Consider the following 14,273-nt stretch of genomic DNA (forward strand, 5'->3'; position numbering starts at 1 on the left):
ATTAAATAAATATATTATCCTAATCATCATTTTTATTCAAACCTTTACTGGGGTGTCCCAATTTCTTTTCTTACTTTTTGTTGTGAAATGTAATGTTCTCCTCTGGCTTTCCCTTCTCTCGTTTCCAGTCTTCTTCCTCTGCCCGGGCCCACTTTTTTTCCACATTGTAAAATTTGTATCTGCCTCATTGTGTTGAAACAGGTGTTCTGCTATTTCTCCTCTGATTTATTTCCATGCATCATTTATTCGCACACTCCTCTCATCTTTGCATATTTGGTTGCATTGTGATATCCGTTGTTTGACAAGTTATGGAAAAAGATGTAAAAAGTATGCAGTTATTGGGACAGAAGGTTATATTTACAGAGGATCAAACAAGACAACATAGGCCTACTTACATAATATGCAGTGAGTTCTCATCAGTTTTCTGTGCTAGTTGTAAGTTTTTATTCAAATCCATTTGAAATGTCTACCTGTCATGCCTCTATTCTTGCAGCATTGACTTGGTGGTGTGTGTGTGTGTGTGTGTGTGTGTGTGTGTGTGTGTGCGTGTGTGTGTGTGTGTGTGTGTGTGTGTGTGTGTGTGTGTGTGTGTGTGTGTGTGTGTGTGTGTGTGTGTGTGTGTGTGTGCGTGCTTGCGTGTGTAGAGGGGGAGTGGTGGAGAAATGTCAGTGCCTATGTGGCTGACTGCCGCACAGGTCTCCATCTCTGCATGACGAAAACTCTTCATTTTATAAAACCCTAATGCTCTCTCGTCCCTAATCTTTCGTTTTCACGATTGTTTTCACGGCCTGTTCAGAGCAAGTGAGGTGACGTTGAGGGGATTTTCTCCAATTCTTGGGTTGCCGTGGTAGCCGGGCTCAGGTGGTGCTTGAGTAAATTGAAACAGCGTGAGTGATAAGCCGGGATGTGTGCGTGTGCCTATGTGCGTGTTCTTTGTATGTCTGAGTGCGAATGTCTGCGTGTGTGCGTGTGTGTGTGTGTGCGTGTATGTGCGCGTGCGTGCGTGCGAGTGTGTACGTGAGGAAGGGCGTAGGACTGTTTGAGGATTTGCCGAATCCGTGCAGCGGCTGAGATAAGAGTGTGTTGCCCCTCTCATACTGGGTTACTGTGGTCTCCCAGCTAATATACTGCAGTACTATGTGTGTTTTTTTCACGTGGCTGTAATCTGTGTTTGTCCTGTTACAGATTTGTGCCCTGTGCTGTGCAGCGGTAACGGCGTGTATGAGAAAGGAAGGTGTGTGTGCCTGGCCGGTTGGAAGGGAGCAGAGTGTAATGTGGAGGAAGGTCAGTGTATCGACCCCACCTGCTCCAACCATGGCTCCTGCATGCACGGTGTCTGCATATGCAGCCCTGCCTACAAGGGGGTAAACTGTGAACTAGGTAAGAGAGTAAAACTCAATACACAGTTTCAGTTTCTTGACTTTGACGATCTTGCCCTATTTTCAGCATTGATTACGACAAAACTCATTGCAAACACATGTTAATGGTCATTATAGATAATGTAACAAAAAAAAAAAGAAGACACAGTCCTGGAGATACTAAAGGATACCAAACTATATTTTAAAGCAAATATATTTAAAGTGGGGCTGCACAATATCAGAAAAAACATCCAATATGTAATATGGATGTATCTAATGCAAGAAATAAATTTTCCATGTGGAAAATATGAATGTTTTCATATCTAATTATGTAGTCTTAGTATTTCCTCCACATAATGTTTTCCTATTGGATGGTAATGCACATTTAAGGTTTCAACTGGTTCAAGCAGAAGTCCCCAAACTACAAATACAACCTGCCTTTACATTTGGCCCGGCCCCCTGAACAATACCAAAGACACATTCAGCCCGGCGCACACAAGGCGAACTAGGCGTTCCTGTCTCTATCCACACATGTATTTCGCCTTCAGTGGTGCTCAAAAAAATACCCCGCACACGAGGCGAGGGCTTTCAGATTGTGTCATGCGATTGAGACTAATAAATGCAGAGAACTTGACATTCTATTCAACCTCACTGCAGTCATTTTTTTTCTGTGAAACACCCAGAGATAGTTATTTCAAATAGTGTCGTTCCTTACTTGATTTTGTTTTTTGTGAAGAACCCAGAGGGGGTTATTTGCTTGTTTTTCATTTCATAAATATTCATATTTATTTCACTAATCGTGTTATAATCCATTTCCTTTCCAGAAAGATTTTTTAATATTTGGTTATGTGGGTCTTTCTGGAAAACAATGAAATTGTGCTTAGGAACAACTGTAATTTTCACACTTATTTTTCCTTTGCAAACTGACAGTGGCCCCTCATCACAGAAGATACAAGTTATGTGGCCTTCAAAGGGAAAAGTTTGGGTACCCTTGGTTTAAACCATACAATTACATATGAATTTATTGCACATCCTTTGCATTCTGCATTATTACAATGGCAATATTTTTTCAATATACTGTGGAGCCCTAATTTAAATTATGCCTCCCCTGTATGAGCAGAAAATAAAAACCAAAAAATGTATAGTAGTTCTCTTTCGAAGTCTTAAATATCATATTGTTCTAATTATACCAAAATATGTCTTCCTATCTTTTCAGTGTAATAATGTAAGTAATAAGACAGTCTCACAAGAATATTGGTTTATCACGGAGAAAAGACGGTCACTTGAGTCTTTTGTTTTCTTCCTCATAAATGTTTTTTTTTTTTCTCCACTCATCGGGTCTAACAAAGAACTCCGCCAACTTTGCAGATGAACTCTCCTCATACAGCATTTTTGTGTTTTTCTATGTCGCTATGAGCTGGGGCACCATTATTAGACATTAAAACATGTTAGTTTTGCACACTTTTTTCGTTTTGTCACTGTCTTGAGCTCTGAACCGTAATTAAAACGTACCTCTCAGTCCAGTGACTTAAGCTACAAGTGTCAAACACACACAAAGCAATGTCGTATTGGTGGCTTATTCATTTCAGAAGCAAACAGCTTTCTATGGCACTCACGTTTGTAACTGAGTACAGCTGCTTCTCACACACTTAATTGCCACTATTTTCCTTGTCTTCCGGGTCCTTTCCAGGTCACACGTCCCGATAAAGACCTTATTCCAACAATTGCAAGTGTTTTTGAGGTCAACGAATGTTGCATTCTCATCATTGTGTTTGCCAGACATTTGCCTGCAGTTCTTCTTCTTGTTGCAAGGGATTTTTTTTTATTTTTGCAACAAGAAAAAACAATAAGTGTGGGCAATTATTTGGCAAACATTTCTGACCTTGAAGAAACTCTGACAAATGCTGATGTTAACGCCTATTTTGGTACTTTCAACAACAAATGGTTTGCCTCTCAGTGGGAGAGGATGGACTTCTCACTGCACTCCGCTTCTCATTAAGCAAAAAGCACTTTAACTCTCTTTTGTGGCACAAAACGTCAGTCAAAATAAACTCATGCTAATTGGATCAGTGATAAGTAAAGCTGGACATCCCCGGGGTCTCATTGTAAACCAAAATATGTCACAATCAGCTGCAATTCCAAGAATACTACAAACAAAAAAGGTTATTGTACTGTAAATGAGTGAATTAAATAGTATTGCTAAATACTGTACAAGTGAAGGCCTTCATTAATAATATTATTATTCATATTGTCAAAAGGCACTCTAAAACAAAGGCATGCCCATCAAGCCACCCATTTCGTATGCTACTGTAACTGCCTCCTTGCTCCAATTGTTGTGTATCAATGTTCACATTACATTCTTGCCATAAATCAACCAGTTTTGTATAATTAGTATCAAGAAACTACAATGATTAATTGATCAAGGGCTTATTGGTTTTGTCCGCATTGAAATATGATTTGGGTTTCAGACCTAACCATAGAGTGCCATTTGGGCAAAATTAACTACAGTGCGATTTAAAACATGATTTTTGTTTAAACATAGAAAGAGTGCTTTTAGTTTGCCATAAATACAAAAATTGCTGACAGACCGCAGATGGACAGTAAGTCTTTTCACGGCTTGAAGAAATATAATTGCTCAAGACTATCAATACACATATTATCATGTTATCAACAAGGGCCATGATATATTTCACTTATTGCATTATTTAACTCAATTCTTCTACCGATTTAGGCATGTGTTTTTCATGACCTATCTTGGTCTGTTCGTTTTTTACTGTGTGAAAATAAATTAAACTGGGGCCGTCAACTAACTAAAAACAGAGAAGGTTAAAGTAGACTATACGCGGTATGTCAAGTAAACACAACATTCCTGGTCACCACAAAACAAGGATTTTATTTCAAATTTAATTCAGTCATTTAGTTTATATTGCCAAGGTGATAATATTATTAACATTATTCCTTCAAATAAACTACCCAGTATTGACATCATTGGGAAGGATATTACTGAAGTTGGTGACCCAGAAAATTATCTAAATCAAAATTTCAATTGGTTTTCATGTCAGTCAACATGTATTTGTTGGAAATGCATTATGGCAGAATAAATAATATATCTGGAAGTTATTATGTTTGTTTTCAAAATGCATGGTAAAAAAGTTAGAATTGTCTGTTCCAAATAACAAACACAATTGACTTCCCTCAACCAAAACGCTCACATTCCTCAAATAAACACATTTGATATAATTGTGATAATGAGTTGGATAGCGATTCGACCTTGTGGTGAGTGTAGGTAACTGGTCCATGAGGTTAGTGGCATATGACTTTTAGATTGACTGGATGATATAGTAACATAAATTACAAGTGTGTATGATTGTAATTATCCACACAGCATGGGGGTGAAATTGGAGGGGGATTGAGGTTAGGTTGTGCATGTGTTTTGGTTTTCTGTAAACTGCTATCATCAACCCAATTTTCTGCCCAAGCTGGCAGACGTTTACAGCCAATCTTACATCAAACAGTACTTGTGATGACTTGCTGTTTGTGATGGCAGAAGATAAAAAATGATAAGTGCACAATTTCTATCCATAGTACAAACATATACCAGTTTGCCCCAGTTACAGCTGCTGACTGCAAATAATGCAAAACTACATTACTTCACTGACTAATACAAATGATGCTAATGCAACATAATGATCATATAGGGACATATATGATCGTAAATAAATGTCTGCTTTGAATATGGTAATCTGAGAAACCATCTTTAAAGGCAACTTTTATTTTCAAATGCCATATAAACTGGTAGAAAGATGCCACATTCATTTCCAGATAAATTACTATAACAGCACTTGCTTAAAAGTGGTTAACATGCCAAAATCTTAACAAGAATGCACTTGTAAACGCTGTTTCCTTAAAAAGGAAAAAAAAATGTCTCAATTTCCATGCTTGGGCAAGTCTAATTTAGCATGTTTGTGAATTTTGTAAGCACCTCAATAGGCGTTGTATTGTATGCCCCCTGACATACCTGGTAATTTGGTGATGAAAAGTAGACTAGATTTTAGACTAGCTAAAAGCAGATCTCACTTGTGGCGCAGGTGATGTAACACAGTTTTGATGGATTTAACTGAGATTCAGGTAGACAGTTTTGAATCCCCACAGACATGTGTGGTGCATGTCATTGTATTTTATTCATAAATATGACAATGGCATTGGACAATCCCTCTATATCGTTGTAGAAATTTGTTTGTTGAATGAATATTTGTAATCTTTACAAAAATATTTTCATAGGAACGCTTTGACCATGTGGCACAACTATCTGAGGGGCACGCTTCATCACGGAAGCAATGTCAAAGACTGTGCGCGCGTCGTTCGCATTGATTTTAAAGGGAATGAGGGGAGCCACTTAAATTGGCCGAGTGTTGGCTGTGTTCCAATCCACAACGTCACAAACACCCTCAACCTGTCCACAAAAATAGGGCCTATTGTTTGTTGGCAGAACGGTCAATAGTGTGACATCGTTGTCAAAGACAAACACACCATGTGTAGTGCCCCGTGCTAACATTATTTGACAAACAATATACGTGAATGTCATTCGTTGTTTTGAACCATAATGTCAGCGAAATACTATGCTTTATAGACATTCTCTTTTCATCAGTTCGCTTTGCGTGTATATTCCATGTAAAAAAGAATTACGACACCATGTTTTGTTTTGTTTTTTAGTGCATTTCACCTCCTCTAGTCGCACATGCAATATTGTATTAACAATGACAGAGGTGGGCATTATCCTCCGTCCTTGAGTTTTCTGTCCCTATTGTATTGTAACGTATTGTATTATTTTGCATTGTGTTGCATTGTATTGGATTGTATTGTGTTGCATTGTATTGGATTGGATTGTAGTCCAAGTTCAGTTCGGTCCAAGTCAGCCAAACGCTGTCGAGAATAGACTTGCCGGTAACCACGTCACATGCAGATATTGCACGTTTGACGTTTTTCTTTATGTACCTGCGCGTGATGTGTAAAGTACGTCCTCAAATCCAAATGGTTCTTGCCAACGAACTGGGCGCACGTAGGTCAGGGATGGAAATTCAGGGACAAACGGATGATGCCCACCTCTCAACAATGATATTAATCATTCCATATTTGAATTCCCAATAATGTTTCATAGCCGTGACATAAAAGTACTTTAGTCTAATGCGAGTTGCTCATTTTGCGATGGGATTCTCATTGTGTGCACAGTCATGCATGGTTTTGCATCTCTCCACTGTATAACCACCAATTATAAAATAACAAAGCCACATTATTCATAGCTATAGACTCTACTTAATTGTAACCTCTCAGCACAGCATTCAAAAACAGCCCCTGCAGAGACTGAATCACGTGTTTGACCTTGAACAGCAGAGCCAAGCTGAGTTGTGCTGAGGCGCTGTGCTGAGTTTTGGCTCAGCTCTCAGAGCTGTAATTACACACACTAACACTGACCACCGGCACATGCAGATTTCAACCAGGCCATTTCACCCCTTATCAAAGCCCGCTTTTTAAGTGTCCTATGAAATGTAATGTTGCGGAACAGATACAGGGATTGTAGCTAGGGCGGTTAACTCCTGGATGGGATGCAAAGAACACTGCTTTCATACTCAGTGAACTGATGATTATAATTAGACAGGCACTTTAACAACCCCCCTTCCCCCAAACTTGGACATTTGTCCTTTCTTTGTCTGCAGTGGACTGCGTAGACCCTCAGTGCGGTGGGCATGGCGTGTGCGTCCGCGGGGAGTGTGTGTGCTCTCCAGGCTGGGCGGGAGTCAGCTGTGAGGACCCGTTGCCAGCGTGTCAGGAGCAGTGTTCAGGACATGGCACCTACCTCCCTGAGTCAGACACTTGCGCCTGCCAACCCAACTGGACGGGACCGGACTGCTACATTGGTAAAACACAAATTTGATTTTCTGTCAAAACAAAAACACGCCACACATCTATCAGTGGTCAAGTGGCATGGCTGATCTTGCCAGGTACAATTTCCCGAGGGAAATGGGAATTATACCCATGAAAGGAATGGATAGCAGCCACTCTAAAATGCTGTTATGTATTCAATTGAAAAAAAATATATTTTGAATTGCAGAGAAAAATTAGCAAATTTTGATAGTGTGGTTGCACAAGTATGGACACCCTTGTATAACTCGGGATGTGGCTGTCTTCACTGTGTTCCATTGTATTAGTCTGCGAAAAATTATTTTGTACCCTTCTTCGAAAAGATACTTGTGTATAATGAGATACCTCTGATGTGGAAGCTCTCTGTCGGCCATGGCTTATGCTGTAAGATATTACGACAAAAACGCGGGTGTTATAAATTGGCAATAGTACGTATGTGCATTATTTCAGAAGTTTAATATTTAGTATTTCATTTTATTCATTTGAGTGTACGGATTCGATCAGGGCTGTGTAGAGTTTTTATATCCACTCTATACTCACAGCCACAACATTAGATTAACAAACACAATGCACTATTATCAGTAAAGAGGATTAAAGCAATCTTTTTTTTCCCCTCTGAACAAACATGATGATTGATGATGACTGACAAATTGATTGAAAAAATTAGCTCTGATGCAAATGGTCATTATCTTTCTGAATATAAAATATATGATGCTGTTGAACTGGATCTTCGATTGGGCATTTGTCTCTTATTTTGTCTGCTCAGTTTTCATGCTTGTGTGCAACATTACCTGTAATGACTGAGGCAGTGCAAACACCAACAATTTTGCAGTGGCTAGCTCACCGAAAGTGCAATCACACAAACAAATGTCCTCCAGCTACTTGAAGTGATGGAATAACATGGAGGTAAGAGAAAAACTAGAAGAGGAAGCTATTTTTCAATCAAGGCTGCTTCGAGAATGTAAATTGGAGCAACACAAAACTTGCCATTTAATCTTGCCAAATAAATACTTTGAATGTTTCTTTTTTCTCAATGAAGTTGTTTGAGATTTCTTTCAAAGCAGAATACCACCAATGCCTCTGCATAACATTGATCTGAAAGAAAAGACAAACACAATAGTAGTGTATGTCAAAATTACTGTATAAAATGACCTCATCCTTGTCCTTATTAGAGTCTTTGACAGATGGCAAAATGTCAGTTTTAAGGCTTTCCACCACATAAAGTTAATGCTGGTCTTGGCAATGATTTACAGGCAATAAGCATGAGTACTTGCCCTCAACATTTGGGGACGTCTTATTACTGTGATATACCAGATCGTGGCTGAATAGCTGAAGATCCATCAGTGGAACAAAGAAGGAACTTGCTCTCTGTGATGTCCTTATGAAAAAGATCTCTTCAATTCGAAATCCTGTTCTTGCCCAACCATAGCTAAATGCCACTCCACCTTTAATTCCACTTTCCCCTACAATGTGTATTTAAATTGAAATAACTTTTCGGTGCTGCTAGGTAAGTAGTCTAGCACTTTGCTCGCTTTACTCACAGATTTAATTTTTTCCTCAGTTAAAAGGGAAAACAAAACATAGAAACCATTTTATTCTCTACCTCTCATTAGAGGTAGAGAATAAAACAGAAAATCAAACAGAGGGGAAGAAAAGGTTTGAACATGTCCACCAAAGAGCTGAATTTCAGGGACTTGCAGGATTCAAAATGCAGTGCAAATACGTATCATTACTTTGTTATGCTTCACTCTTCTCCTGTACTTAGCCATCAAATGACGTAAAATTGTGGATAAATAAGAATACGCCTCCTTCCACGAAATGATTTTTCTGCCTAAATTCTAAATGTTGCTTCTTTTTTTTACTTCATTGTCGATGCAACTCTTTTTTTTTTTATTCTTAATTTGTTCCATCTGCTTGGCCCATTCTATTCTCCTCTCACACTAACATGCTTGTCTCGCCCACATACCCCCACCCACCTCTCTGGCAGAATTGTGCCCGGTGCCGTGTGGCAGTCATGGTGTTTGCTCAGAGGGCCAGTGCCAGTGTGAGGATGGTTGGCTCGGTGTGGCGTGTGACCAGAGAGCGTGCCATCCTCGCTGCGAAGAACACGGCCAGTGCCACGATGGGACTTGCATCTGCCAACCCGGCTGGGAGGGAGAGCACTGCAACATTGGTGAGCGCACGTGGGGGATTTTAATTATTCGTTGTGATATTTGGATTGGAAAATGGTGTCATTGTCACTTTTTTTCTCCACAGTTGCTCATGATTTGGACATCGTTGTGAAAGGTACTTTTTTTTTTTAATTCATAACAAGTATTCCCTATTTTGAACAAATTCCAATGACTCTGTGTGTGCGTGTGTGGGTGTGTCATCCTCAGATGGCTGCCCAGGGTTGTGCAGCGGGCACGGGCGCTGTACCCTGGAGCAGAGTGGCTGGCGCTGCGTCTGCCAGGCTGGATGGAGCGGGCCTGGATGCAGCGTTGTCATGGAAACTGACTGCAGTGATGGAACAGACAACGATGGAGGTGACATTCTATCATCATCTATCATTTTCTGTCTCTATTCGGTCTTTGTTACCTCTTTCATTTCTGTCTTTCTTGAACTTCTTTCCATCAATTGAATAACCCATAAGAATATTTTTCATTGTCCTTCCTTCTTTTCGTCTTTGCGTTCTCACAGTCCTGCTGCGAAACCTGTTGAGTCCTATTGGTCATTACTTACCAACAGTACATATAAATTTGTAGTACATTATCAGGAACATTGTAAACCTTGGGCACCCTGTATTTATTTTCAGACGTAAAAGAAAGTTGAAAAAAAAAAAGAGGTCAACTAAAAATTACAACTCCACAACACCTGTCCTAGTGACCATCATTTAAAGAATTTCATTTCATGCAATAATTGATCACTATACTCTATGAATGGACAAGGTCCTTTTGACAATGTTTGAAAACTGTAACTTAACAAGCTGCTGCATTGCAAGAAATCCATTAAAAAAATGAAATAACTATTGCCATATACTGTCACAGATCTCATTCCAATCTTTCACTCGTGCCACTTTACTCCCCGGCTTTTCAAATGCCATAATATAGCTCATGCTGCTAATTCATAAACTGTATACGCTCGGCTTTCATATCTGTCTTTCATTCACAGCAGTCCTTTTGTCTGAGGCGTGAAGATAGACAGAGATGAAAAGATACTGTTGGAAGTAATCAGTGACTAAGAGGAACTTGTCATTGCTCTGCGTGGATTGGACAGAGTTCCTCCACCTGGAAAAAAAACCCAAAAGGAAAACAAAAACAAACCATCGCATATAGCGCACAGTCAACTCCCAGGCCCAAACATTTACACTGCAGATGTATTCATAGTCTAATCTATACTTTGCTCCTTTGTGTATTCACTCTCCATCTATGCATAGTAATTTACAAACATTGTCCTTTTAATGGCAACAATGTAGCAAATTCAATTAATTGTGTTCTTTCAAGCTGGAGTGGTGAATGTTATGGAAATGAATTATTGTACTCGGCCACCTTTGTAGGAGGAGGTTATAATAGAATATTGTTGGCCTTTAGTTCTCTGCTCTGTGGTCAGATGCATTTAAATGTCAGCACTGCTTCCTGCCTTTTCAGACACAAGCCGGGAATAGGAAGCACAAATGCCAGCCTGGCTCCTGTTACCTGCTGCTTTGGCTCCTATCAACAGCTATTGTTTACACTCGACTTTTATGGCTCACGTTCAAATAATTGTGCTGACAATGCTTGATTTATAGCGATATAAAAGGAGTTTGATGAGAGAATCTAATTTGATTTATCTTTGTGATAATGGTGTGATACATGAATGCTTTGTTGTCTCAGATTGCATCTCCTTTGTTGAAATCTTCATTGGCTGGAGGTGCAGAAATTATTTTTTGGGCAGAGGTTTTATGGCATCCTCTCTCTATCTTGAACGTGATAATTTAGCACTGTGTACACCCCTGTTGAATATTGGGACAAACGCAAAAATGTTATTTTTTAATAAGTAATTGAAGCAACTGCACATGCTGCTCTTAAACATGGTTGTTAAAAACCATCATAAATGTGGAAAATCTCATTTTGACCTTGTTTCTGTCTATATCAGATGGTTTGATTGACTGTGTGGATCCGGACTGTTGCGAGCAGCTGAGCTGTGGCTCTGACCCTCTATGCCGTGGCTCGACCGACCCCATGGCCTTGTTGCAGCGGAGCCCGTTGCCCCCGACTGCACCCCCCTCACCCATTAACACACATACGCACAGTTTCTACCGCCGCATACACTTTCTCCTTGGCAAAGGAGCCACACACACTCTCCCTGGAGAAGTGCCCTTTGATACCAGGTATGTGCTTGTTTACTCTTTGTGAGTCTGGGTCACCATGTGCATGCAAAGTGCTTCCCTTATATGTTTTGTATGACGGTGCCCTTGGATTGTCCATTGTTAAAATACAAGCACAGAAGATAATCAAGTGAATACCTCAGTCTAATGATATTAAATCTTCCACAAATTGTTACCGGTTAAATGGATGCATGGCAAGAGGGCTGTCCTGTACATATTTCGGTGATCAATTTCACAAGAAGTATGCGAGTATGTATTTACAGCTGAATCTCGATTCTCTCGCTTCGATTCTAATGGTTTTAATTTTCACCCAGAACAATGATGTTATTCCCGTATTGCAAACACATGTATCTTAGTACGTATTTGCTGACTACAATTTCCCAATACACTCGTATGCACGGCTCTGATTCTCACACATTAACTACAAGCAGATAGTGTCATGAATGAGTGGAACAGGGCGGCCAAATGCAGCTTGGACCACGGTTTATTGAAGGGAAGGGAGGTGGGCGAACAAAGACACAAGCGGGACCGCGCCTCACGGACAGCAGACAGGAAACAGAAGTCCACCCGGACACGGAAGAGATTCTAACCGTGGGCTTCCACACAAGACCGGGGGGAATGAAGGGGTGTGGCTGAGGGAAGTTGCCGGCCGAGCGTCCTCTGGCACGGACGTGACAGATAATAAACATGCAGACAGAGAAATGTGATCTTATTGACAGAATAGACAATAGCAGGGTGGACGTTTCGTCTTGTCCACTTTTGTGTCCTTTTATGATTTTCATCGACTGCTTTCTATCTTTGTTATGCCAGTCGTGTTGCTGTTATTCGAGGCCATGTTGCTTTGCAAGATGGGTCTTCATTGGTTGGCGTCAACATCACCTTTCCTCAGCATCCTGAGTATGGTTACACCATAAGTCGACAAGATGGAAGGTGCGAAAATTCACACACCTGCACACACGCACACCCACACGCACACACACACACACACACACACACACACACACACACACACACACACACAAACATGTCTTTTCCACCACTAATCTTTTGACTTGTCTGACACTTCAGTTATGACCTGGTGACTTTGGGTGCAATGTCGGTTACTCTAATGTTCCAACGCCCGCCTTTCCTGCCACAAACACGCACTGTGTGGACCCCAAACAACAACTTCCTGGTTCTGGATCAAGTCATTATGTCCAGGGAAGAGGTGCAGCCTCCAAAATGTGATATCAGGACTGTTTTGAGTCCTTATCCCCTGGTGCTGCCATACCCACTTCCCAGATACACAGGGACATGTGCAGAGAAGGGTCCTGCTGTACCAGAGCTTCAGGTAGGCCGACTGAAATATTGTCATCTGTGCATTTATTGCAACAATAGGGTAAATAAGGTTAATCAGTTTTAAGTTTTATGAAGAAGCTACAACAGTAAATGTATTTAACCAGAAAATAAAAATCAGATGAGTTCAAGGTCTGTTTTATAATAGTGATCCTGCCGAAAAGGTGAAGCACAACCGGGAGAGTTATTGATATTTCTCTCAGCTTCCATCTGTCCATAAAGCATCATGATTTTGAACGAACATATTGAAGTCCTAAAAGCCTTAGCGATCTTTTTAACAAAGACACATTTTAAACCATCATTTTAACATAAATCCCAAGTATATTACATCACAATCAAAACCAAATTATTGAAATACGGAAAGAAAAATTATATTTACGATGCTGAGTGCCAATTTAGGATCTGTTTTGTGATGCCCTTTCCAAGCACACCAATTAGCATATAATACAGTGATGATAAAACACATTTTCACCATAAACGTTTATGTTTGTCTGCTGTTTTCCTGCAGGCAGTGCAGGAAGAAATTGCAATTCCAGGAGCCTTCATGAAGCTGAGCTATTTGAGTACCCGAGCTGCAGGTTACCTCTCCTTGCTGCGTATCCTCCTCACACCTCCATCAGCATCCTCGCCCATCTCCCCTCAGGGTGGTCTCTCTAAAGTGCATGTTAAAGCTTCAGTCCAGGGAAGGTTGTACCAACGCTGGTACCCTGCTGGGCCTGGTTTGGTCCACAAACTGGTCTGGAACAAAACTGATGTTTATGGCCAGAAGGTGTGGGGCCTCACCCATGCTACTGGTAGGTTGAGAAATATGCGCATTTAATTCTTTTTTTTTTTTTTAATGCACAATGTTTTTGCAAGATATATTTCAAGTGTTGTCAGTGGCTACATTGAGTGGGTGTATTCTGCTGCTCACCCGGTGACCTCTGCGTTTGCGTGGGAAAGAAAATACTTTAGACTTAAACCAACATGCGTTTGTTTGTTTGTTTGTTTGTTTGTTTGTTTGTTTGTTTGTTTGTTTGTTTGTTTGTTAGTTTGTTTGTTTGTTTGTTCACTCTCAGTGTGAGAAGTACACAATTAATGCCAAAAATTTGATACCACAACAAAACCAATAATGGTACTTAGCAAGCAAGAACAGCAAAAAAATATATTGTGTGAAAAACTAGGCATACTAAGTTAAATTAAACTATAATTAAACAAAAACTCATCTTGCACAGGCAGTTTTAGTGGGTTATTTGTTGGATCAAACTAATTTATTTGCTATCGACAGCTTGTTTGACAATTAATTATACCTCATCATCAAAACAGAAGACAATAAA

General features: G+C 40.1%; 1 protein-coding gene across 1 annotated transcript in view; it reads left to right on the forward strand.

Moving 5' to 3' along the window:
• The window catches only part of tenm1 (teneurin transmembrane protein 1), a 175,665-nt gene that overhangs the window by 96,502 nt on the left and 64,890 nt on the right, over nucleotides 1-14,273 (forward strand). The window contains exons 9-17 of the mRNA XM_085905448.1: nucleotides 1,186-1,380; nucleotides 7,073-7,273; nucleotides 9,265-9,450; nucleotides 9,534-9,563; nucleotides 9,656-9,802; nucleotides 11,391-11,625; nucleotides 12,433-12,552; nucleotides 12,691-12,952; nucleotides 13,466-13,751. Coding sequence (XP_085761574.1) covers nucleotides 1,186-1,380; nucleotides 7,073-7,273; nucleotides 9,265-9,450; nucleotides 9,534-9,563; nucleotides 9,656-9,802; nucleotides 11,391-11,625; nucleotides 12,433-12,552; nucleotides 12,691-12,952; nucleotides 13,466-13,751 — 1,662 coding nt within the window. The remainder of the gene's footprint in view (nucleotides 1-1,185; nucleotides 1,381-7,072; nucleotides 7,274-9,264; nucleotides 9,451-9,533; nucleotides 9,564-9,655; nucleotides 9,803-11,390; nucleotides 11,626-12,432; nucleotides 12,553-12,690; nucleotides 12,953-13,465; nucleotides 13,752-14,273) is intronic.

This window comes from Syngnathus leptorhynchus, chromosome 2, assembly GCF_054491065.1.
Source record: "Syngnathus leptorhynchus isolate UIUO chromosome 2, UIUO_Slep, whole genome shotgun sequence".
Taxonomy (NCBI): domain Eukaryota; kingdom Metazoa; phylum Chordata; class Actinopteri; order Syngnathiformes; family Syngnathidae; genus Syngnathus; species Syngnathus leptorhynchus.